General features: G+C 41.8%; 1 protein-coding gene across 2 annotated transcripts in view; it reads left to right on the top strand.

Moving 5' to 3' along the window:
- The first annotated feature begins 7,071 nt into the window (after positions 1-7,071).
- PSME4 (proteasome activator subunit 4) overlaps positions 7,072-26,072 on the top strand; it is a 44,410-nt gene continuing 25,409 nt past the window's right edge. The window contains exons 1-11 of one of the 2 annotated variants that reach the window (XM_053937451.1): positions 7,072-7,389; positions 13,148-13,288; positions 13,779-13,895; positions 18,221-18,265; positions 18,958-19,107; positions 19,798-19,861; positions 22,104-22,178; positions 22,296-22,418; positions 22,828-22,920; positions 23,868-24,133; positions 25,580-25,766. In XM_053937451.1, the coding sequence (XP_053793426.1) occupies positions 7,217-7,389; positions 13,148-13,288; positions 13,779-13,895; positions 18,221-18,265; positions 18,958-19,107; positions 19,798-19,861; positions 22,104-22,178; positions 22,296-22,418; positions 22,828-22,920; positions 23,868-24,133; positions 25,580-25,766 (1,434 nt within the window). In that variant the 5' untranslated portion in view covers positions 7,072-7,216. Of the gene's footprint in view, positions 7,390-13,147; positions 13,289-13,778; positions 13,896-18,220; positions 18,266-18,957; positions 19,108-19,797; positions 19,862-20,272; positions 20,341-22,103; positions 22,179-22,295; positions 22,419-22,827; positions 22,921-23,867; positions 24,134-25,579; positions 25,767-26,072 lie in introns of those variants that run through there. The other variant, XM_053937452.1, reaches the window with a different exon arrangement.

Consider the following 26,072-nt stretch of genomic DNA (forward strand, 5'->3'; position numbering starts at 1 on the left):
ATGGAAGAACTCAGGTCACTAAAAAATTCCCAGATGAAAAGTTACCAACAATCAAAAGTGAACAACTTTTCACACTGTGCATGAATCAGAAATTACTGCTGCAGAACATAAGGAGCTTAAAGAGCAGATGAATGAGGGGATGAAAAGCCCATTTAGCACTATTAAACAGAACTAAATAGCCTGTGACTCAGGATGTCTGTCTGTGAACTAAGAAAATGGAGAGTATCCAGGGGGGAAGTAAGATTGTATGCACGCCCAGTTCTTAATCATTAGTTCTGAGTTTTAGTCTTGTCACAGGAAAATGTTCTTGCACATTTCCACAGCAAAGACTGAGGCCAGCCTGAAAGAAACAGAAAGCTTTGCAGAGAGAACAAGGCACCGAGTCTGGGAATCTAGTGAGAAAATAAGACTACCTAAGTGAATATCTAACTTCAAAAAAATCACAGTGAGGGCACCTGAAGGAGATACTCTACAAAGTAACTCTGATGGTACCAGCTGCTCCCTGAAAAGCCCCCGGAGAGCTGGTGGATGCCATCCCTTGCTCTGTGCAGTGCAGGATCAGGTCAGGTGCCCTGGACTGCTGGCCCTGGCTGGCAGGGCTGGCTATGGCTGCACTCAGACTGCTGCAGCTGCTGTGACTGCTGCTGAGGTGCTGTGCACATCCAGCTCTTCGTGCTCTGAACTTGGTAACACCTCTGGCATCCTGGACACCACCCCAAATTCACTTTGCTCCTAACTTCCCATCTCAAAACTCCCTGCTTTTCAGAGGTGCTAATTTGCTGGGGATATTGAGGGGTAAGCAGAATGATTCTGGCCCAGTTTCTTCTAATTTCAGAGCCTGTCAAGCCTCCTGCTAATACTGAAACAGAGATTTTTGGAGTTAAGTTAACAAAATGAATTAAGCATTTATAATTTAGCTTATAGAGTTATGTATTGAATTTTAACCTTTTACTTAAGAAACCTCTGCCTGGTACAAAGGGCATAAGAAAATGCAAATTTCTGAAGCTTCTTGCATAAAGAACAATACCAGAAGAGGCAAAGAACCCAGATAAAGAAGCTCCTCTGTCTCCAAGCCTATCAAGACTGACAGACCTACTCAGATAAGCACCAAAGGACCAAAAGCGCACACGCAGAGAGGAAAAGCTCAAAAGTTCAGCCATGAGGAAGACCACAATCTTCAGCCTCAGGACCACCGAGAGACCCCCGTATGACCACCACAGCAAACCACGCGTGCCCAGAAGGGCGTGGACTTATTTAGCATGAGAGGCGAGGACAGGCAGAGCCAAGGGTTGAATATGCATGAAAAAGTTGTGCAATGTATTGCATATGGAATATCTTTGAGAATAAAGGTGTGGGTCAGACTGAGTCTGACCACAGTGGGTCATACCCACTTCATAACTACCCCAGGTTATGGAGTCTATCTATTTATTCCACGTATCGCTTCAATACCACTGCAGATGCTGATGGCTTTATCATTCCCAGGCGAAGGGGGCTGGAATCTCCAAGGACAACCATTTTTCCAGCAATGCCTTTGGGTAAACAGATTAATTCAGAGCATGGCTACAGGATTTGAGCAGGCATTTGGCAAAGCCAAGAAAGCATGAATCAGGTTCTGTATCCATCCATTGCAATGCTACTGAAAAAGAAAACACATGGGGGTTGTAGATAGTGGTATCACAGCCACAGTGAACGCCCACCGAATTGTCCTGCAGAGCCCTCTCTGGAGATTACAACCTTTCTTTTTCCTGCTTTTTTTGTTCAAGGCAGATTCTGTTTCTCACTTGAATTTTCTAAACCCCCTGAGTTCTTTCACCCAGTTCTCAGTGCTTTGCCCAACAGAAGGGCAGCTGCTGCCTTTGTACTAAGCAAGGCTCAGTTTTCCACTGAGCTTGGTCTCAAAGTAACAACACACAAATGTGGCAAAAGCAACATTTCCTCTCCGTGGGATCTCTGAATTTACAGGCCTCATGTGCTCTTTAATTGGAGCATTCCTTCTATCCTAAACGGCCTTTCTGACAATTATATTTCCAAGGTTATAAGGAAGTGTTAATTTACAGTCATTGTTTCACTTTGAACCCTTCTTAACGGGATACCTGGGACCATAATAAACCAATTTACAATTCCTTGAATCCTGGTGTTAGTCAGCAGGCCCAGCACTACCATAATTATGCCCCTGACATAATTACACTCATTATCCCCACATTACCAAGGCATAGACATGAACACCAGAGAGCTCTGAGTTTGTGCCCTGTGATCCTCCCAAAGGTTTGTCAATCTGCTGGGTATCTCCCTAACACACCCCATGAGAGAAGCTGCTGCTTTAGAAACGTGCCAAAAAGTCTCCCATGCAAATTCCATGCACAAAACCACTCAACCAGAAGCAAAGGCTAGATAATTCTTTAGCAGGAGAGAAAGGATTGGTTGCTTAAGAGAATATTTAAGTGAGATTGCTTCTCCTCCAGAATTTATAAATATTTAAATACTTCTGATCCACATGTCCAAACAGTGAACACACAATCCACCCACAGAACTAAAGCCTGAACAACTACTTGAGCTATGGCCATGATAAACACAATTATTTGTGCTGAGTGCTGCTTGAAACAAGACTGAAAACCTGAGCAAAGATTTTTGGTTGTTATTTGATTTATCCCACGTTGGGAAATCAGACCTTATTTTTTTTCTTTTGATTTTTAAATAGACATTGCCAATTTTTCATCTTGATAAGGAATAGACAAACCAGAGAACTGCAGATGAAGCTGCAACAGATGCATTTGCCACTTAAAAACAATAAATATGATCATCCACCCAGGCACTTGGGGTAAGGTGTGTCACAATCCTCTCTGCCAAACACAGGGCAGCTGCATGAGATGCCTAAGTCCATAATGAGCAGTTTCTATGTGAGTGACTGAAGGCTGCCAAGGGACTGTGTTTCTGTGGTTTCCTAGAACAGCAGAATCCCTAGGAATGACCTTTGCGAGTTCACTGTCATCACATGCTCCTCTGAGGCTGATTTCTGTTTGGCAAGAGAGGGAGACAGAAAAATCCATTTCAAAGGCTCAAGAGGAACAGAAAAGTAACCCTAATGTCTCTTTCCCCGAAGTTGGCTGCATTTCTGTTATGTCCAAGGAATTATTATTTATTTCAAATAGCTGTGAGTAATTTGGAAAGAACCTCTTACAAAGAGGCTCAAGTCTATTGCTTTTTCTCCCTGCAGGCACAATAGTTTCCAGGGATATCTTTGGGAGTTTCAGACATGTAGAGGAAACAGCCTGTCACAGGCAGAACCTCTGCTGTGGATTTGGGACATTTATGCTTTCCAAATCTTAGGCAATAAGGCACCAAACGAGAACAAATCCAGGGAGTGGAGAGGAAAAAACACACTTTTCTTATAAATTAATTTATTTCACCAAGGAGAATTGAGGTCCTGTTCTTGTACAGATTGTCCATTGTAGGCACAGTAACCCAAGAAGTTCAGCTGGAGAAGAGCAGAGGCCAAACAATATCTTGTGAATGGATATAATTGAGGATGGATTTAACTCTCATAAACAGAACCACTGCGAATGTAAAGTGAAGGATAACAGTGCTGCACCTATTTGGTCAAGCTTGTCTACGTAATAGAGTTTTAAAAATTATACAGGTACCCATAATAACACTTTAACCTTTTCACAAGGGCCTCTAATTTCTGCTGAACAGAACTGTTCCACTTACATTAGAACACACAGATCTAAATAGGCATTGCAGAAAAAGAACAATATTCAGCGTATGTGCTGTAGGTGACACTGAACCCGCCTCCCCATCCAACTTGAAACATGTCATGGAGTATTTAGACAGCCTTATTTTAGGGACCTAAAATTAGTTCCTCTGAATCACACTTTAGAAGAACCCATTTTTGTCCCATACTACACAGGAAACTTTAAGTTCCTCATTCATATGCTGCAATTACTCTTGCCCACATCCCCCAAATAGACAAACTCTCTGTAAAATAGAAGTTTATGAGACAGAGATGTTTCTGAGTTGCCTCTTTGGCACCTTTCAGCACCAGCTTTGGATGACTGACCAGTTTAGAAATGCGGGGTTGAGGGAAAGTCTGAGTATCCTCATCAAAAAGCAGCTATTCCTCTTGTGGCACTTTGTGAGGTATGGAGGGTCACAGACTAGGACAGGTATGATAGAGGTAATATGAAGCTCCTGTTGGATTGGCTATTCTTTTCCAAACTGTAAAATCATAGAGTGGTTTAGGTTGGAAAGGAGCTTAAAGCCCCATCCAGTTCCACCCCCTGCCATGGGTAGAGACACCTTCCACCATCCCAGGTTGCTCCAAGCCCTGTCCAGCCTGGCCTTGGATATTTCACAGCTTCCCTATGCCAGGGCCTCCCCATCCTCACAGAGAAGAATTTCTTGTGTATATCTCATCTAAACCTATTCTCTTTCAGTTTGAAATCATCCCCCCTTGTCCTGTCACTCCAGGTCCTTGTGAAATGTCCCTCTCCACTTTTCTTGTAGGTTCCTTTCAGGTACTAGAAGAGCCGGAGGTGCTGAAAAATGGGTAGAAATCTGTCACTTAAAAATTATCCAGCTTGGGTGGAAAAGGACAGATGGGTCACCAAGGAAAACATCTGTGCTAAGTCATCCCTGGAGAGCTGAGGCAGCAGGAAGCAAGGCTGAGTGACAAGATTCCCAAATCCCTGTGCCAGTGCTGGTGCTGGCTGCCCTCGGGCATTGCCCAACGAGGGAATATGTGGACAACCCCCAGCATGACCCACGCCACTGTCAGCACTGAAAGTTTCTCATGAATGGGAAGATTGTGTTTTTCTCACAACTACTCCACTCAGATTCATCAGCTCTCAGGAGGCAATGCCAAAACCAACAGGTGGCTGCCATGTTTGGGTTGCTGGCAATTCATATTCCTCCTACTTAATAAGAGAGGAAGAAGCTGTTGATGTGAAGTGGCACAGACAGGTCCTGTGTTATGAAAGCCCCATCCTTCATCATCTGACTCAGGAACCAAATGTGCTCTCACACACTGCTGCAGCCAAAACATATTCCAAACTTGAACAACACATTTATTTTTTACTCACTTGGCAAAAGGTATCTCTTTTTTTTCTCTTTTTAAAGAGCAGAATGGCAGCATAGGAGGGAGGGGAAAGGATTACGGTTTTTTAATAATTACTAAATGTAATTAGTAAATGAATCAACATGCAGAAAATACATTCAAAAAGCAAATACTACAGGTATGCTTACAACTGTAATTACTAATGAAGAGGAATCTCCTTTCCCCTTGTTTCAGACTCTGAAACCAGGAATGAAGAGATCAGATTAGTTAGTAGGATGGCTGTCAGAGGTGCTGATGGCATATTTTTCCCCAAAAGAGGAGTGTTTAATCCTGGTGGAAGGCGTTCATGTGTCTGAAGCCACAGCTGAGAAGGCAGCTTGTTGGCTCAGACAGAACAGGCTCCCTGAGGTCAGAGGTGTTCATTCACATGCCAAATTTTCCAAAATGCCTGAAAAAATCAAGGCTTAGCTTTAACTTGGATTAGAAAGGGCAGGAGTAATTTTTTACAACATGGCTACAAAGCAACAGAATGCAGCTGGGAAGCTCCTGATGTATCTGCCAACTTCAATTTTAGAAAACTGGGCTAGAATTTTGATTTTTTTCTCCCTCCAAGTCCAAATAAACTGCATGCTTCAAATTTGACAAACACTTTTCCACACTGGAAATGTCTGAACAAATCACCATTGTGATTATCAAGAATTGCCTCTAAGTGACAGAAAGTAATTTTAGACTTTTCAATTTCAATGCACACATATTTTCACTTACCCTTTTCACTAACTATAGATATAGGGTTTTAATTACAGCTTTTGGGCCAATTTATCCTTGACTGAATTGCTGATAAAACTATTAATTTCATATTGTTTATTTCAGTTTTCACTAGAAAAATGCTAAACCAAGATACACTTTATCCCCACAGAAAGCTGACCATGATCAAGTTTTCATTTTTAATTCAAGCCAGAAAGGGCAGAGATTTATCTATTAATTGTTTTGCCTCATGCAGTTATGAGGCAACACAAGCATAAAGTCCCTATGAAAGATGGCAACAAATTTAGAGAAGTCCAGCTATTTTGTAATAATGTAAAAGTTGTGGATGTGATCCACGAGATCATGTGATACAAAATCTTCTAGGAATGGAAGGGTATTTCAAAAATCCTGGTGCTCCCTTTATTAAAAACACAGGTCTAGGAGGGTGAGAAAAGTAGATGATGTAAGTGCATTCGCCAGGAAGATGCCATGATGCCTTTGCCTGTCATACTTAGGTTTTCTGTGGTGGTTTTCCTCTCCCTATCGTGTTCCAGAATTTAGTTAGCTGTCTTTTTTTTTTTTTTTTAATTTTAAGCAGAGCTAGTTTGAGCATAAAGATAGAAAACAGGATTTGCCCTTGTCAGTAGCTCTAAATCTAATCAGTTTGCAGCTGTCGTATGGCCACGATGTAACTCTTGAGGGGAAATTCAATTATATTAGGACAGCTGGAGATAACAGCTATCAGTGCTGTTATCACATATCCCTCAGCAGTTTATCCCACACCCACGGCCCGCGGGCGAGCTCTGCGCTCCTGACTGGCGTTATTATTTCAAATAAGCCTCTTAGGCAGCCGCGCAATCTGCTATCAAACTCCGGGGCTAATTACAGCACTACTGAATCAATTAGGTTGGCAAAGACCTCGGAGATGATCGTCGAGTCCAGCCTATGGCCCGACAGACACCGGCACTGAGTGTCCGGTCTGTCCCTGCACCTCTCCAGGGATGGGTACTGCCCCGTTATCTCCAGCACCCGCCCCATCCCCACCTCACCCCGAGTGTTTTTGAGCGAGAACCAATGCTTGACTCCCTCCCGATGAGAGCAACCGGCGGGTGAATGTTTTCACTCCGAATTACGCGTCCAGGTGGTGGCAGTTTTAGGAGAAGGGCTTTTCAACAAACCGCAAAGCCGCAGAGCGCGACCCCTGATCTCGGGCGGGCGCCGTGGCCTTTCCGCCCCTCCCCGCGGCGGTGCCCAAAGTACCGCCCCAGCCCAGCCCCAGCCCCGCGCCCGGAGGCGACCCCGTGGAGTGCCCGGAGCCGCCCCGGACCCGCCTTCCGCCGGAAGTGAGCGGCGCAGAGCCGAGCGGGGCGGGAGGGGCGCGGCGGCCGCGGTCACCGGCCCTCCCCGGGCAGCGCCGACATGGCCCGGCCGCCGCAGAAGGAGATCGTCTACAACAAGCTGCTGCCCTATGGCGAGCGCCTGGAGGCTGAGGCTGCCCGCTTCCTGGAGCACATCAAGGGCAACCTAGCCCGCGCCGTGCAGCTGCAGGAGCTCTGGCCCGGCGGGCTCTTCTGGACCAGGAAGCTCTCGACGTGAGTGCTGGGGCGGGACGGGACGGGGAGCGGGGCCTCGGGCTGCGAGCGGCGCGTCAGTCCCTTGCCTTGCCTTGCCGAGCCGAGCCGAGCCCAGCCAAGCTGTGCCCTGCCCGCCAGGAGCGCCTCCCGCATAACGGAACCGCTGGCGCCCGGCCGGGCCCCGCTCCCGGCCGCTGTCCCGTCCCTGCCCTACACAAGGCCAGCACTTCCACGTCGGAAACGGGGACAAAGGTGGCTCCGGCCGCAAGAGCTCGCCTGCCGCCTCTGAAACTTCCGAATTCTACGACTTAAGCGCTTGTGCGTTTAGCTCGTGCTTTTGTTTTTAATACATGTATATTTTTTAATGCCTGTCTGGCCACCTGTTTCACCTCTCCCCTTCTTAAGCAAGTTGTGGTTGATACAATCTCCGTGTAACTACTGATATAGGGACACGAAGTCTTTCTCAGGACAGCCCATTTGTTGGATCAGTGCTGGCAGGATTAAACTCTGGCTTAATGCTGTGTAAACTCCGCTGGTGCCCTTGATATCTTGCCTGAACTCTGGCGTGGGGTAGTTTGTGCTGATGTTGGCCGTGCTATGTGTGCTGGCAATGTTATTTTTATACAGATGAACCCGTGGTGGTTTCATAGCACTGAGTACGACATAGGTTTCTTCTCGTGAATTTTACAAAGTACACTTGACCCTATTTTATTCGGGACAATCTGGCACTGTGTATGGCATCATATGACAGTGAGTCCTGTAGCTGCAATCAGTAAATTCTGTGGATGTTTATCATGTTTGTTGCTGAAGGCTGTGTGCGCTTTCACAAACAGCGTTTCCTGTGTGCCAGAAACAACAAAAGTACGTGTGTTTGAACCGTTTTGAAACATTTACTTACAACTTCTCTCCTTACATAAGTCCTTTTTTATAATATCAATTGAGAATTAATATACATTTGTCAGTCAAAGCCTCTTAGATTCGACTGTATTGGAATGTAAGCGTCTTTCTGTTTCCCAAGAGGCAGTCTTAGATAGCATTACGGTGGTGGTTGCAAAATGACTCACATGTTTCTGTTATATGACAGTTTGAACCTGCTTAGAGCCAGTTCAACACTGCTTCCCTTCCCACCCCCCAGCCATCTGCCAACTCATACTGGTTTCGGTGGTACCTGTTGCCTACACCTGTGGTGGAACTTCCTTTTTCCATCGAGTTGAAATAAACTTAGGCATCCCTACTGTGAGAAAAATGAGCTTTAGCCAAACAGGCTGAATAGGCGCAGAAATTAATTCTAAATGTGCCTTAGAATCACCCTGTTACTCACTGTGTAAATGGCAATTGCTGTTACCACTTCAGGCTCCAGGGCAGTGAATTTGGCCTGTTGGGAACCACTGCTGTGCTGCTTTATGAATCACAGAAAGGTCAGCAGGCTCCAATTTGTGGTTTTCCACCTACACTTTGAAGTTTGAATTCATTGTGAGTGTTTGCAGCTTGTCTGATGCCTGTTAGTACCAAGATTTTCTTTGTGGCATTTTAGATAAAGGGAGACTGTGAGTGTGTTTGGTGTGGGCAGGGGAGGAAACAGTGGGCTTGGTGTAAAAAAAATAATCTGGTGTAATTAATGTGAGAGATGTGCTGCTGCTCTGTTTGACTTGACAAAGTACTTACAGGGATAAAAGGCTGAGAGAATCGAGGTTGTTCAGCCTGGAAAAGGGAAGGCCTGGGGCAATCTAATTGTGGCCTTCCAGTACCTGAAGGGAGCAATCAAAAAGATGGAGAGGGACTATTTGTAAGGACCTGGAGTTCCAGGGCAAGGGGGAATGACTTCAAACAGCCAGAGGGCAGGGTTAGATGGGATATTGGCAAGAAATTCCTTCCCTGTGAGGGTGAGGAGGCACAAGCTGTGCAGAGGAACTGTGGCTGTCCCTGGATCCCTTGAAGTATACAAGGCCAGGCTGTATGGGGCTTGGAGCACCCTGGGATAGTGGAAGTTGTCCCTTACCCATTGCAAGGTGTGGCACTGGATGGGCTTTAAGGTCCCTTCCCACCTAAACCATTCTATCATTCTGTGAAATACAGTAGCAGAAGTTCAGGAGTAGATAAAACACTTCCAGTCCTTTGGTGTTCATGGCAATAGAATCCAGTTTCTACTGTCTCTCGATAGTCAGGGACTCATCTCCAAATTTACTTGCTCTCTTTTTTCTCTCCTGAAAAAAGCTATAATTAATAAAAAGAAAACGCTCAGAATCTTCATAATGGCATGATGGCTGCTTAGATTTGTTGCCAATATCTGAATTGCAAAGGCCAGAATTCTTGCAGTATTCTGTGAAACAATTTACGTCTTTATTTATTGTACAGATACAAATGTTAATACAGATACGTGTATATGCAAATGAGCAAAGCAGACATGGCATGCAGATAATATACCTGCATAGTTACACCTCCTCAGCTTTTTACAACTCTGTGCCACAGGAGAGAATGAAAGTGAAACTCGGATCTTTTTTTTAATTAAAAATTTGACATGGTGACAGCTGAATTTATACCCCCCACAGCTGGAACCATGACTTGCACATATTTATCTTCAGACCAGCTGTTTCAGCTGTCTGATGTCATGTACTGAGTAGGGAGGCATATAGGAGTTCATCAGACGTAAAGTCTGTAAGCTGATTTGAATAATTCTTTTATGGGTCATTTTCAGTGGTGACACCTGGTTCTTTTGGGATGTATGTGTGGACTGTGATGACAGAACTTTCCTTTGAGGAGAGTAACTTATGATTTGATGAGGCTTCTGAAGCAAGTAAAACTTGCCCCAAAGACTGGCAGTTAAATCTGTAATAATTGCTCTAAGATTCCTTCAGCTTTGTCTGGTAAAAGCTTGTAAAATACCAGACAGAAGAGTGAATCTCAGCTTGCCACAGTGTGTGTGGGGAAAGCGGGTTACATCAAAATAATTTGCTTAACTAGTCTTGCTCCATAATTTTTTATGGTCTTTATGTCAGCAGTATACATTGTCTCAACTTCCCCCTCTTTCATGATTCACAGATTGTTCTAAAAATTAAAAAAAACACTAAAGATAGTCAATAAATCAACATACTAATATAATATGGACATTTCATGGTTACTGTCCATGGAGTTAACTCTGCAGCCAGGCAAACAGACAAATGCTTTTCTATGCTTTCTGCTCCAGCAGTCAGGGGTGTGGGAAGATGAAGGACTCAATTGCTGTCCCTGACAAGGTCATTTTATGTGCTTGTCAGGTGTAGACTTATAAAATGACATTCAACTGTCTTGCAGTAAGGTGTGCAAAAAACTCAGCTCAACTGTTTGGAAGGGGAATGACAGGACACAAAGTTATATTGAGGATGGAAATGTCTCCGTGGGACTTTGCCAAGTATTTTAATCACTATCACCTAAAAGTCTTGTTTGACATCTTTCGCTCATCTTTATCAGGGAAACAGAAGCTTTCTTTGGCTGTGTGAGGGACGTGTGTGCTGTGTACATGTACATGTGATTTAAGCAGTCCTGCTGAGCATGATTCATTGCTTTTCACATCATTTGTCAAAAACTGAGCTTTAAACCAGTCATGATCCTGTTCTGAGTGTTGGGAAATGCAGATGGAGAGCCAGGAATTTCAGGGAGTGTGCTGTTCAGCTTCTGGGGGAGAGTTAATTTTTAACTGTAGCAGAGCAGCCAACTTTCTAGGGCAGTTTGGGGTGGCCACATGATATGATAGTACACTTCCTAAAAATAGACCTATTGTACTTTTGGAAGGAGAGACTGGATACCCAGCACTCCTAGACTTTGGCTTTACGTTTTTGTTTTTTTTGTTTGTTTGGTTTTTTTTGTTTGGTTGGTTTTTTTTGGGGTTTTTTTTGTGGTTTTTTTTGGTTTTTTTTTGTTTTGTTTTGGTTTTGTTTGGGTTTTTTTGGGTTTGTTTTTTTTTGTTTGTTTGTTTGTTTGGGGTTTTTTTTGGTTTTTTTTGTTTTTTTTTCTTTTTTTTCTTTTTTCTTTTTTTTTCTTTTTTTAATCTCCAGAGACCCTGTACTCTGTACAGAAAGGCTGGAGTTGGAAACAGAATTTTCACGCCTTAGGTTTTTCATGTTATGTGGGTGTGTTTTATTTGTTGGATTTTGGAGGTTTTTTTCATGTAGCTGAACAGTGAAGGACAATAATTTTATCCTTTTTGCAGGATAAGAACTTATATCATCTCAATGTAGTATTATCTGCTTTCAGAAGTCTTATCTTTTGTTTTGCAATAATTTAGTTCTACAATTATTTTTTTCCCCAGTAACTCAATTCTCTTGAAGAGGCACCATTTCTATGATGAACATTATCTGTCTGATTAGCTGCTGGACACCCTTCAGGGCTTATGAAGTTCTGCCTATATTCTTTTATTTAGTAATGGTGATATTTCATCCCTTCTGAAGGGATATTCTGAAAATTTTGCAGTTCCCCTCTGAAATATTTTTCCTGTTTAATCTTGAGGAAAATGCTGAGCACCCATTTCTAGAAGGATTTCTTTTTTGACACTGCCTTAATGCTCAGCTGGATTAATACAAATAATTGACCCCTTTCAGGTCTGCCTCCCTCCTGCATAAAGAAGCTGTAAAATATGGGAGCAATTTGGCATCAAGCCCTGCTGCTTGGGCATAGTGACATCTTTGTGTTCAGCATGTTTCTGTGTACTTTATTCCTTCCTTAATTAAACAGCATTTTGTGTAGCAGAGCTGTTGTTAGCAAATGTCACGAAGGAGAACCAGACAAACATTTTATTTTCAGTTATATATAGCAATACTGGCAGATAAATGGGATCTCTGTGTTTCTTTTACAGGCTTCTGCAGTTTATTTATTTATTTTTTGAATCATACATGTTTCACCCATTTTTCTTTCCCTGAGGATTCTTTTTCGTGTCTTTTTTAGGCATGTGAAAAGTGTAGGTGTTCAGCTCTTGGTGGTGTAATTCTGTAGGTAGGTAGTGTCTCTGGTCAATCCAGATTATTTAGGTTCCTGTGGTGGAAAAGTGGGTTATCCTGTATTTTGTTTGTTTCCTTCTGTGTTAAAAGTAAGTACAAGATGAGATGTTGAAATGAACATTAGTGAAAATACTGCCCATCAAAGGTAAACATCCACCCCCCTTGAATCTGACAGGAAAAGGGAAGTGGAAAGCAGCTTTCTTATACATCTTTAAGAACAGTCAGAGCAGTAATAAAAAGGGAAGTTGCCTCCCAGTGAACAGTAATTTACAGCTGTGCCACACCTAAAATGCTCTGATAGCACCTTATATAGGTTTTTCTGGTGCAGGATACCTTCCAAGACTTGAAATATGTTTCTTTTTTTCAATCTCAACTTAAAACCAGCAAACACTTCTTCTGGAATGAGTCTCATGGATCTACCCTTGCTGAAGACAGTGGGACACACCACCGGCAAAGCTCAGTGTCTAAATCAATTGTTCATCCTTGCTGGAAGCTATTGGATTTGGGCTTATCTTGGTACTTTTTGGGTTGTTTTTTTTTAGCTTCTGGATTGTGTCCTGCCCATGAGGTTACAGTATTTGTAGAATCTTAGGGGGCTGTAAACTTTATTTGGTCATTCTTTTTCTTCCTGTAATTGCAGTTGTAAATCTTCCTTTGGTGTGTGTCTTCAGGTTCTTACTTGTTGGGCTTGAGAACCAGGTTTAGTTTTGTTTCACTAAACAGCAAATCAGAGGGATTCTGGCTCAGGTCTTGGATAAATGGGATGTTTTGAAATATTGCTGACTCCCCTTGTGTTTGGTTTGCAGATACATCCGACTGTATGGGAGAAAATTCAGCAAGGAGGATCATGTGCTGTTTATCAGACTATTGTATGAGTTGGTGACAATTCCAAAGCTGGAGATCAGCATGATGCAAGGATTTGCACGACTGCTGATCAACTTGTTAAAGTGAGTAGAGATTTCTGCTGACTCTGGAAACTTCTGTGTCAGAACACTTGATCTCTTGCTCAATGTTGTACCTTTCATGTAGCAGAGTTCTTACAGATTACTTCACTTATCTGCCCTCTGCAGTGCTGGTGGTTAAAGGGTTCTCTTGTGCAAACACCTTCAAAGCCTTAGGAGTGGGACTGAAAGTGGAAGAATGCCAGTTTTCCCCGTATCAGGAAAACCAAACAGCTCAGAGAGCCAAGAATTAAGGCTGAATCTCAGCTAGGGAGAAGATGAAAACTGGCTCACAACTCAATAATGTTTATTTCACTTAGTCAGGGAAAATTTTGACAGTGTCACTTGTGCTGAAGGCTGCCAGTGGCCAGCCTGGTCCTGCCTGGCCTTCCTTCAGTTTGTGCCAAACTGGGAGCAGGGATGGGGGTATTCCCATGTGCAACATGTCCATGTCAGTGTTGAATCCTGAACTGCCTGGTGTTTTGTTTCCTATTAGGAAAAAGGACCTGCTTTCCAGGGATGATTTAGAGTTACCATGGCGACCACTCTATGAAATGTTGGAAAGGATATTATACTCCAAAACAGAACATCTGGGATTAAATTGGTTTCCCAAGTAAGTTCACATTTGAAAACATTTGATAGACTATTAATACCTGCTTTACAGTACTTTGTAATGTGCTTTTAATATTGGGAATTTGATACATGGGAAATATTCTGGGTTTTTTTTTCACAAGGCATCTTTCAATAATTGCATGCAGGGCTGCACTGAATCATATATCTCCTGCTTTGTGTTTGTCATGCTGTTTCTTTCTTTATGAACGTGATGAATTTTTAAATACACTGCAACAGAGGTCTCGCTCAACTGATTTTAGGGTGATAACCCACAGTTTAATAAATTTAGTATGAAATATTTAACAGTATTGTTGTGGTTTAACCCCAGCTAACAACTAAGCCTCGCATACTGCCCTTCCTGGTGGGACTGGGGAGGGAACTGGAAGGGTAAAAGTGAGAAAACTTGTGGGTTGAGCTGTAGATGGGTAATAATGTGAAGGAAGTTAACTTAGCCCAGCCAAAACCAGCACAGGTTTTGTAAGTTAAATGTATGCTGTTCTCTGCTATAACACAGTAAAGTTGTGGGGGAAAAGATACAAACAGTACTGTCCTTCAGTATTTGTCCTGTAATCATTCCCAGGATCTGGAATCCAGGTATAAATGAGTCTGCTCTCCAAGAAAAGTGAAATATTTTCTATAGGAAATACAGGTATTACTCAAAGTGATGCCATGATAGGGAGAAATAATTTCCTTTCTCCAGTTAAGAATTTTAGACATGTTCTGCTGATTTTAAAAATGAAAACTTGTTTTCTTTGCTTTCTCTGCGCTGTCAATCCCTCTCCATCTGTCAAATTTTCAGACTTAAAATTTTCATAATTATGCTAGTCAGAGAAGGTCCTGCTCTATAAATTACAAATTATAAAAGATAGCACATGGATTATGCATTATCTTTGGCTGAATTGAAACTTTATGTCAAGAAGTGCAGTTGAAAGTGCTTCATTTCCTTTTAAAAAAATAATTTTCTGAATGAAACTGAAACACTGCCACTGATTCTTGAGGGGAAGATCCTATTGCTGATAAGGAACATGAAGAGGAAATATGTGGAGCATAAATTTCTCTTGTGGCTGTGTAGCTGAAAAAAATCAGTTTGCTAAATTGAATTATTTTGGTAATGTAGGTAAAATGTGAAAGAGGAGAGCCTTCCTTGGTTTACTTTTTAATTTTTGTACCTGCACACCTTGCTCTGGGGGGATGGTGTTGAGTAACTGCTCACTGTGTAGGGGAGAGGGAACTTTTCAAGGAGGATAAAGGAGTTTAAGTAGGAAGGAAGATTTCTATTGTGATGATCTGACTGAAGCAATTCAATTTTATTAACTTTAATCCATGTCAGACACTCCATGCAGTGCGATTCCATCTCATACAGTGCTTATCCTTTTTCAAGAGGTACCTTTTTGGTGGAAGTCAAGGTTTTAAAAGCTAATTTATAGCTGTTTAATTTATCTCCAGTTTTAATTGAATTTTATTTTTGTTTACATTCAGTTCATATCGACCAGGCTGGGCTTCACCTAAAACATATGTGCTTAATGTATTACATAGGTGGTAAGAATGATTCTCTTTTTTTTTCTGTTGAGCTCTGGCCAGTGTCCCTTATGCATGTTCTGTTGGACTGTAACACTGTCACACAGTTGGAAATCTCTGCATAAATAATTGTATTTGGAAGGCCAATGTTAACCTGACACCACTGGTTATGAGAATGTCGCACTGGATGTAAACCTTGCTAATTGGGGACCCAGGCAGTGAGTGTGGAGTGGCTCTCCAGGGCTCTGTTCTAACTAATTAAACCAGGAAATATATTTCAGGGGTTTAAATGAGAGCTAAGTTTTCCATTGGAGCAATTGTTGTGTGTGATTATGGATAAAATCACCATTGGTGCAGGACTGAGTGAGGGTACCATCCTCTTAAATCCAATGAAATCATGGAAAGTGCTTTAGCAGTGAGATAATGGCTTCTGGAAAGTCCACCCAGCTATAACCGTGGGGCTGTGAAGAGGTTCTGTGTCAAGAGTTCACTGGGAATTTTTGTAGGGAAACAATATCAGGAGTTCTGGTATATGATAAATGGAGAAAACTGGTGGAAGTGGCAGCGGGATTGCATTGGGTTTGCTTTGTTTGGGTTTTTTTAGAAACAAGGGCTTAGTTGTACTAATCCAGTGAGAGATGGCTCACTCTTTTTAAGAGATCACTGAAATAATTTGTGAAACTGTAGCTGGTTGCTCTTTCCATTGTGTTAATTTAAGCTCTGTGGTGGAGTGTCCACTTCAGGACTGGACTTCACCATCAGACCTTCTGAAAAACTGTAATTTGTCTTAATGCTTTTTGATAATGTAATTGTCATTCCTCTCAGTTTACATGTTAATCATTTTAACTGAAACATGTTTCTCTGTGTAAATGCAGGGGGGAAAAAAAATCAATTGGCAAATCGCTATCATCATACCCTTTCCAAAAGAAGAAAATAATCCTGTAGTGCCAAAAAGGATAACAGTGATAGGCGTTGAAAGTGGTGTTGAGTGTTCTTTAATGTACCTCCCCAGCTGCATTGTCCTGTCCTTTCCTAACAGTCCCCTAATGGGAATGTTCCGGGATGTTTCTTGTAGCTGGGCAGTACTTGAACACTCTCTTGATGGAAGTCCCTTGGGTACAAAATTGTCTTGCTGTTGCTTTTTGTTTTCTGGCTTCCTAAATTTGTAACCAAAAGAGAGAAAAGAACATCCCAATCTTTCTCCTTTGCTCCCTCACACTGACAAACACTGAGATCTGACTTAAAACTCGTTAATTTTAAAAATTTTTTGATCTCTGGCCTCAGTGTTTGTTAAAATTCCCATCCTTCAGGTTTTCCTTAGTGAGAGCTGACTTGACTGGAATGATAGTCTGGGGAGAGCTTGTTTGTTTTTGTTACCCAAACATTTATCATGTAAATTTTTAATGTTCTTAAGGAATGTGCTGGTTCATGCTTTATTTATCTGCTCTTGGAACAACTGTTATCTTTTTTCTAACTCCTTCAAGGACAATATTCACTTGAATCCAGGATCTTCCTGAGCTTCCTGCAGAGTTTGGTTTTATTTTTGTTTAATGACTGGTTGGCCTTTCTCCTCCACATTTTAGAGTCAGTTAGCTTGAAATTTTCTTTCTGGGAGAGATCCTGAGTTGCCTTTGTCACTGTTGCATAAAATGTACATAATTTTGCATCTTCTAGGGCACTGTTTGAAGCAGTGCTCGGAGGGCTGGATGGGCTTTTGCTGGCTTGTATTGAGTGTTGAAGGAAATTGGTGGTTTATTCATTTTTCAGTTCTCCTGGCTGTATGGGATCAGTTTACTTCATGTAGGACTGGAGAGACAATAGTACAGGCTGAATATTTTTGTGTCTCAAAGTAATTTGATCTTGGTGAAATTCTAAAGATTATATATTTGTATCATCTTTTTCTGAGCAGAAAAGCATTTTTCAACGTTCCTTTGGGATGACGAATGAAAGAGCACACTATTTGTGTTTCTAGAGAAGGCGTATCTAAAAAAGAATTTATTCTGCCAGAACTTTTTTTTTTCATTCAGAGAACGTTTTTGGGTAAAAGTGCATGTTAGTCTTGAGGTGGTTGTGTAATAAGTGGAAGGTTTGAAGAACGTGACAATTTACTACCTTTGTGCTTGCATTGGTTGATCACTCTCTGCTCCCCCTCCCTTTTATTCTTTGAGCTAATTCTGAGATTTAGTCTTTTTAAAGGTTTGATGGCATCCTGTGACAATAGGTGACAATAAGAGTTGAAATGATTTCTCAAATAAGTGTTCTTGTTGCAGATGAAAGCACTTTTAAAATCAGCTGTTACTTGGGAGGGGCTCCAATGAAATAACCCTTGATTTGCACATAATTCCTTTCTTCTTAAAACCGCTGGACAAAGCCCAAAACCACATTGAGAAGGACAAATATGGTGTTTGGAGCCTAAAAACAAGTTGCCTTTTATTTATCTTACAAATATTCATTAATTCCACAAACCCATTTTTCTATGTTTTCATCTCCCCCAGAAGTCACTTTGCTGGTTGTTTATGGACAAAATGCAGGATGTCATTTCCATGAAGTGATAGTAATCCTTCACTTAAATGCAGGAAATACCAGAGTAGTATATAAAAAATAGGACCAGGAGTTGAGCAGAGCAGTTATAATTGTTATAGTTAGGTCTGTGGAGAAGGCAGGTAGCTAATGCATGTTCAAAGACATCTAATTACATCAACATTATCTTAAGCTCTGGAGGGAAAGGTCAGCAAATGGTTGTTTATTTTATACTGTCTCTGAAATTTAGTAATGTATTATTCCTAACATTTCCTCTTCTCATTTCAGTTCTGTAGAAAGTGTTCTGAAAACACTTGTGAAGAGCTGCAGACCGTAAGTGTTTGTTTCTTGATTTTTTTTTTTTTTTTTTTTTTTTTTTTTTTTTTTTTTTTTTTTTTTTTGTATCTTTAATATGAGTTTAGGAAGGAGGGGAAAAGTGTTTAAAAGACCCTACTCTACCTGTCATTGCTTGGTTGCGGTTTAAAAATATATGATGGAGGGTAGAGACTTCTCTGGGGTTTATTTTTCCTTTTTAACAGCCTTGGTTGCAATAATTCTGTCGTAAGAAAAATCTATCTAATACGCATTTTAAATACTGCATTGCATGCATACTTAGTATGTTTTAAAATAAATTAAATCACCAGTGTTCCTGTAATGTTTCTATAAATGATCCTTGTGCCTGAAGTGATTTTTTTTTTATGTTGCATCAAAAGTGAGTAATAGTTGTTTGATTTGGACCAGCCTTCACAGTGAAATGGTTTTGCATTGTACAGATTCTTCTCTCGTTCAACAAGACAAGAATCTTTAATTGGTGGTCTTAAAATGATGCACCACAATGTCCTTGATTTACCTGTATTTTGTGAAGGTTTTTGATGGTGAGGGCTGCCTGCCTATGGCCCCTGGGCACATAGTTTTACTCTAAAGCAAACATTGATGACAAATTAATAGCTGGTTTTCAATATGCTTAAAAAGAGCCAAACTTTAAAGCCAAGTCTGTGCATATTCAATGGTTTCCTTGTTTTCAGGTATTTCCCAGAAGATGCCACTGCAGAAATGCTGGATGAGTGGAGGCCTTTGATGTGTCCCTTTGATGTGACCATGCAGAAGGCCATCACCTACTTCGAGCTCTTCCTGCCCACCACCCTTCCCCCTGAACTTCACCACAAGGGTTTCAAGTAGGTGTCACTGAAGAGTGCTCTGTTCCAAATGCAGGGAATCATCTTTTACAGGATGATTTGAAGTCACTGGTGGTGGGATACCAGGACACCATATTTGTCCTTCTCGGCAGCATTTTTAGCAGGAGTTCAAGACAGGAATACTGTCAACCTGCTTCTTTGGTAAAAGGAACCTGCAGGAATCTTAGTCCCTTTTCCCTACTGAATAAAGCACACAGCAAATCAAACTAAATTGAATTAAGTGGAGCTTGTAAAGGTGAATTTAAGTGAGAGACTGGTGTGGAGGGTTTGCATCCTTGGCCTCAGGTGAATTCAGAGAAGGAGCTAATGACACTTGTGACCACTGATCAAAAGGGACAAAGGCAGAGGGAGATTAAGTGTAATTTATTTTTATCTGTTGGGATGGTAGAGCTGAGGTAGGTAAGGAAACTCCTGGAAAGATGGTTGTGTGAAAGGGGAACCAAAAGAGTCAGAGGAGAAATAAAGAAAAAAAAGCAAGGACTAGAAGTCATTGGGAATATGCTGTGAGCAGCAAATTGATAAAAGTGTGTCCATGTTGATCTCTGTTCTTGCTGAATGAATTGAGGGACAGGTGAATTCCTGCAACCACCTCTCAAAATGAGGGATAAATATTCAATGAGGGAGCTGCTTTCTCAGTGTTAAAATTATTTTGCTTCCGTTTTCTTTCAGGCTTTGGTTTGATGAATTTATAGGCCTTTGGGTGTCGGTTCAAAATCTTCCCCAGTGGGAAGGGGTAAGTATTTGCTTTTCATCTACACTGGAAGAAATCCTCATTTAAATATTCCTACAATGTGCTTGCAACGAATTGAAGCTGAACAGTGATTTAATGATTTTCTCCCTTCTGCTTTAACAAGTACAAGAAAGCAGAGACAATAATTTCATTATTGTTGGCAAGCAATTACTGTCTAAATAAATGAGACTGCAGTTGTGCTTGGTGAACATTGTCTAATGGCCAGTTCAGGCAGCTTTTCATTCTAGCCTTGGGAATGCTGGCATTTTCCAGACTGCCTGCTAATACTTAGAATTATGCGAAGTGCAGTTGTGATTTCTAGAAATTACGCTTCTGTTCTGTCTTCTAATACATCTTGGGTGGTCCCTAATTTTGATGGTGATATTTTGCCTTCACTGCAATGAGCTGCTGTCATCTTTGAGATACAAGAAAGAACCTGCACTTCCCTTGGCCAAAAATTCCCTTGGGCTGTATCTTTCAAGGCAAGTAGTCTGCCATGTATCCGTATGCCCCTGCTGTGTACCTCATGTGAGGAGATCCAAAGCTGGGAAATTAAAAACTCTTATCTAGAGGCAGCCCCAGCGGCAGCTCAGGTGCTGTTGGTGTCAGCTGAGCTGTGCCTTGGCTTTGCTGCAGTGAAACTTGGCCTATCCCCAGTTTCTTTCTCTGCTCAGTATGAACACAAGCTCATTGGCCATCTGTCTCCTTTTACTAATCTCCTGCCTGGATACACAAGGAGAACTTCTCCATGTCTGAGGAGAAAGCTGATTTCCAAACCACCGTGGTTGCACATTCCGTGGGTCTTCCTGCCTTCCATCACAAATCCAGGGAGGCAGCCTTGGACCCAGCACTTGGCAGTTGTCCAGATTCAAACACTGGTGATGCCAAAGCTGATTTTGAGATTCTGTGTTCACTTCTGCACTTTTCTGATGGCTTTCTTCCCCCCCAAAAAAACATAATTCTGTCTATTCCTTCTGGCAGAACTGTGGCAGCCTGCACTTGAACATCATGATTTAGTTTGTTTCTGTCAAACTGTGTAACAAATAATCATCAGCACCCTTTCACAAGTTATCTCTGACATTTTTTCTTTCTTCCACTGTATACTGATGGTTTGCTTACTTTTTTTCCCCTAAGCTTTCACTTCTCGTTTGCTTTTCTCTCATGTCCATTTCCTAAAGTCAGGTTCATTCCATCAGGTTGGAATGCAGATAATTTGACACATGGGTTCTGACTCTGCAATCCAGTTTAAGCCTCTGTATCCTGCAAGCTTTTCCTCAGCTTGCTTTGCCAGGAGTTAGACTTGCTGTTTGAAGGGGAGCTGTGGAATTAATTCCTTGTGTGCAAAGTAAGGTTTTTTTTTCAATGTGTATTTCCTCATACCTAATGAAAAACGCAGATCATTAAAGAAAATGTAACCCTTGTCTTCAGGCTGTGTCTGATGTCCTGAATTGAATTTGGGAGTTTTCCAAAGCTGTCATGTCCTTCATCCTGAGAGGTGACCTGTTCCTCTGGGCTATCTGTCTCGGAATTAGGCAGGATTATTTAAGGCCCTTCCCTTTGGCTTTGTCATTGCTTCAAAATACTGATAGAAGCATTGAGAGCCTGGTGGGTCTTTCCTGATTTGGAGAAGCTCTTAAAAGCAGAGTTGGTGGGTGATGTGCTTTTCATCATTAGGATACAAGAGTGATACTTCATCTCCTATTTTTTTGGTTCAGTCCTGATAACTGTCTTTCATGAGGACATCTTCCAGTTTCCTTTTCACCTCCTGAGGCTGTCTTCTGGTGATGGAGTGTCTAATTCTTCATGGGCAGTCACAGACTGCTCTCCCAGCTGACAGCTGATGCCTGTGACCTTTACAAGCCACTGATGGGTTTAAACCAAAACACACAAATGTGGCAGCCAGCAGCTTACACTGAGCAGGATGTATCCTGCAGGAACTAATTGTCCTAAACAGCTAAATATGAGCAGGATGTATCCTACAGGAACTAATTGTCCTAAACAGCTAAATATTGGGAAAAGCTAGATGGATGAGTTGGTGGAATTTTCTGCCATGTCTCTGTATAAATGCTATTTTAGGCTAATGAAACACGTTTTGTTGTTTCTGATGGAGTGAAATATCCCTTCCCAAGTGCTTTTAGTGCCATGGGTAGTATTGAGCGTGTGTTTGTGAAGTACCTGGAGGGCTTTGCATCTTTTATTCTCCATATATTCTAATGAATATTCCCTTTTTTCTGGTTATTTTCAGCACCTAGTCAATCTTTTTGCTCGCTTGGCCACTGACAACATTGGCTACATAGACTGGGATCCATATGTACCAAAGGTAACAGTGCTCTTTTCATGATATGCCTTACTTACCTTGCTTGGTGGGTTTGGTTTTTTAAAACACCTTTGGATTAGAAAATTAATTTTTGCCAATATGTGTTTTTCTTCCTGTCAGATTTTTACTAGGATTTTAAGGAGTTTAAATCTGCCAGTGGGAAGCAATCAGGTTGTTGTTCCAAGATTCTTAACAAATGCTTACGATATAGGACATGCAGTCATGTGGATCACAGCCATGATGGTGAGTAACTACTTCATAAAATAAAACAAAAATTAATGCAAACATTTAAATATGTATTTAAGATGAATATTTGTTCTGCTGAGCTCACTGCAGAAGTGTGGTTTTGGGCTTTTTTTCCCAAATTATATTGTCAAGTCCATTGTTCCACTGTCAGTGTGTAATGGGGCTGGAAAGGTTTGTGTTACAGCTGCTGCCTGTGGCATTTGGGAAAAGAACAGGCACCTGTTTTAGTGTGAACATTGGCAGATGGGGTGGAGAGAATTTGCTCGTAGTACTGAGCCAAGGGTGGGATGTGATTTGCTGCTTTGAAGTCTTACTGTGGGGAGAGCACTCCTGTGCCTCATGCTGCTGTTACCTGTTCATTTTGTCTTGGTCTGTGTGATAAGATTCTGTGGTTTATTTGTTTCAGGGTGGACCAAGTAATCTGGTGCAGAAGCACTTGTCTGGCTTGTTCAATAGCATTGCTTCTTTTTACCATCCCTCAAATAACGGGCGCTGGCTGGTGAGTCAAGTGGTTTGGGTGTCAAGACGAGAACTTTGGCTGGGATTTCAACCTGTCGGCCCTGTGTGCTCCAGATTGTCTGTTGATGTGTGGTGCTTGGAGCCTTGAATTATCAAGATCCATTATTGCACTGTCATTCGAACGATGCTCCTATTCTCATGTCAATGCGGAGGTCCAAAGCAAGACATCTAATTTGGATATAGCCAGGAAAAATAAGTCAGCACTTGAAATGAGGCTCACACACACTGTCAGTATTACCTGTGTGATATCACTTTTTTCTTACTGACTTACTGCCTTCAAGTTATAAAAATCTAGGATGGGCCTTAGGGCCACTTGTTCTAGTGGAGAGTGTCCCTGCCCATGGCAGCGGGTTGAAATTGGATGAGCTTTGAGGTCCCTTCCAACCCAAACCATTCTGTGATTCTATTAAACAAAGCAAAAAGGATTTTTAATGCATAGTCTAATTTGAAACATAATTTTTTGATGGTGTAACTAGAGGAATCTTCTGTTAAAGAATGTGCAAATCTCCCTGTGATAGCTGGTGGAAAATAGAGATTAAAACAGCAAGGCTGGTCACAGCAGTGCCAAGGGAGTTGGCTTGTTCTTGAACAGGGTATTTGCTTACATGTGAATGTGCAGAGAATGCTCCCAAAGATCCAAAAGATGTCCTAATTATGTAAATCATATTGATTCTTGACTGTTTAATGATATGATTTTCATTACTTTTTAAATCATAAGGCACAGTGCTGGCAGCACAATTACTGATATTTTGGGAAACAAAGTTTAGCGGCAAATTGTGAACATTGTAATTTAGAGCCCTTCTGAGTGTTCCCTTATTGTGGTCATGTAATTCCAAGATCTTGCCTGACTCATTTTTTGTTGTGCCCTGAGCAGCTCAGGTTGTGCTGCTGCCAAGCCACTGACCAACATTTCTGGCCTGTTCACAGAACAAACTGATGAAGCTGCTGCAGAGGTTGCCCAGTGGTGTGGTAAGGAGGCTGCACCGCGAGCGCTACAAGAAGGTGACCTGGTTAACTCCTGTCCCTGAGAGCCACAAACTCACCGACCAGGATGTGACAGACTTCGTGCAGTGCATCATCCAGCCTGTTCTCCTGGCAATGTTCAGCAAAACTGGAAGCCTGGAGGCTGCCCAAGCCCTGCAGAACCTTGCACTGATGCGTCCTGAATTAGTAATTCCACCTGTACTTGAGAGGTAAGTTTTGGAGGAGCGTTGCAACATCTGTGTGCCCTTCCCAAGAAGTAAATAGGAAAAGCAGTCATACTAAATAATAAATTAATTGCTTGCTGTGAATGAATGCCTGCAGTGAGAGAAGCTGCTGATACACCCTCCTGAGCAATCACCTCAGTCAGAATGGGAGTAAGGGAGAAGTCGATTTTTAAATTAATTTTATTTGTTTTGTTTGGTTTATTTTTTTAAACACCTGGCAAGTGGCATAGTTTTGGGAGCTGTTGACAGCTCGTGTGCTTTAGGGTAGGCAGTCCTTAGGTGGCTTGCATTTCTGGGAGCATTTTGTATCAGATAGTGGGTGGATCAGTTGAAAAAGCAGCTTTACATCCTTTATTCATAAGCCACCTGGTAGGTTCCAGATACATGGGATGGTTGTGTAGCAATAAAGATATAGTTTATATTTCTGTTTGGTTCAGAGCATGTTACAGTTCTAAAATCACTGGCATTGATGACTTTGTAATTGTCAGATGGTGTGCCCCGGTGAAGTACTTGGTTTGTACTATTTCTAATGCCTTGAGGCCTGAAATTCCCAAAGAAAAATGGTGCTCCTTCCTGCTCCACTGAAATCTTTCCTCCTAGCCCGTCTGTGTTCCCTATGCAGCCTTTTGTACTTTAATAAAACAGCAGAGGATTGAGTTTGATTGAAGAGCCCTTCCCATGTTCCACACCTCCCTGACGCAGCTGTTTGTAAAAACTCAATAAATCCACTCTTCTGCAAAACATCCCAAGCCCAGCAGTTGCAAGCAGGACAGCAGTGCTGGGTAGAGGTGCCCTTTCTGTTTTGAGAGCAGACCCAACATCTTCTCTGTAATTCAAACTATCCCTGGAATGTTTGTCTTGTCTGCAGTTCCAGGTGATTTGGGTGAGGTGTGCTCTGGGTGACTTAGGGCAGAGCAGTGTGACTCCTGTCTGGAGGCTGTTGGTAACAGCAGGAAGTGTTGTTAAAAAGTGTTAAGTGTTGAAAAAACATTAGGTTTAAAAATCACAGTAACTTCCAGGTTTTGATAAAGAGGTCGGGACTTTAGTATAGCATGAAATAAGAGATCCCCTCCCTGTTTAGAGGCAGCCAAGGCACATTTTTATGTTTGTCACAAGAACCGTAGAGCTGGCATTTCCACCAAGTCCAAACAGGGAAATTGTAGTAGCTTTGGATGCAGTTCTTAATTCCTGTGCTGCAGCATCTCAGATGGTCTTTAATCCTGAACCAGTGGTGGATAGCACTGATCCAATGGAGGGAGCATTGTAACAAAACAAAATTAAATCTTTTGGAAAATGATAAGAAAACCATTTTGGAAGCATGAAATTTTTTTTGTCTTTCATGCAGAAAATGCCATGTGCAGTCCACTTCTATTTTTTTAGAAGGCTTTAGAAACATTACTGTTGCCCATCTGCCTGCCTCCCATTTTACAGAACATATCCTGCACTTGAGACCCTGACAGAGCCTCATCAGCTCACAGCCACCCTGAGCTGTGTCATTGGAGTGGCTCGGAGCCTGGTATCTGGGGGGAAGTGGTTTCCTGAGGGTCCCACACATATGCTACCTCTGCTGATGAGAGCCTTGCCTGGGGTAGACCCAAATGACTTCAGCAAGTGCATGGTGAGTGTACAAATATTGCCTTTTTTAGAAGATAACCAGCCAACTAACTAATATTTTATATAGAAATATTTTCTATTTCTCTGAAAGCAGGTTAACTCCCATGTCCAGAATTTATCAGCCTTTTTTTTCTGCACAATTTTATTTATAAAAATTTAATATTGTGTGTCGCCGTTGAGTAGGACGGGAACAAAATTACGCCAATTCAAAGGCAAGAGAATGAACTGATTTATTTCAAATGCAGTGCTCTATATATAGAGAATATTGTGCGGACTAATTTCATTGGTCTTAGAGTAAAAACATCTCATA

This window comes from Vidua chalybeata, chromosome 3 (assembly GCF_026979565.1).
Source record: "Vidua chalybeata isolate OUT-0048 chromosome 3, bVidCha1 merged haplotype, whole genome shotgun sequence".
NCBI lineage: Eukaryota > Metazoa > Chordata > Aves > Passeriformes > Viduidae > Vidua > Vidua chalybeata.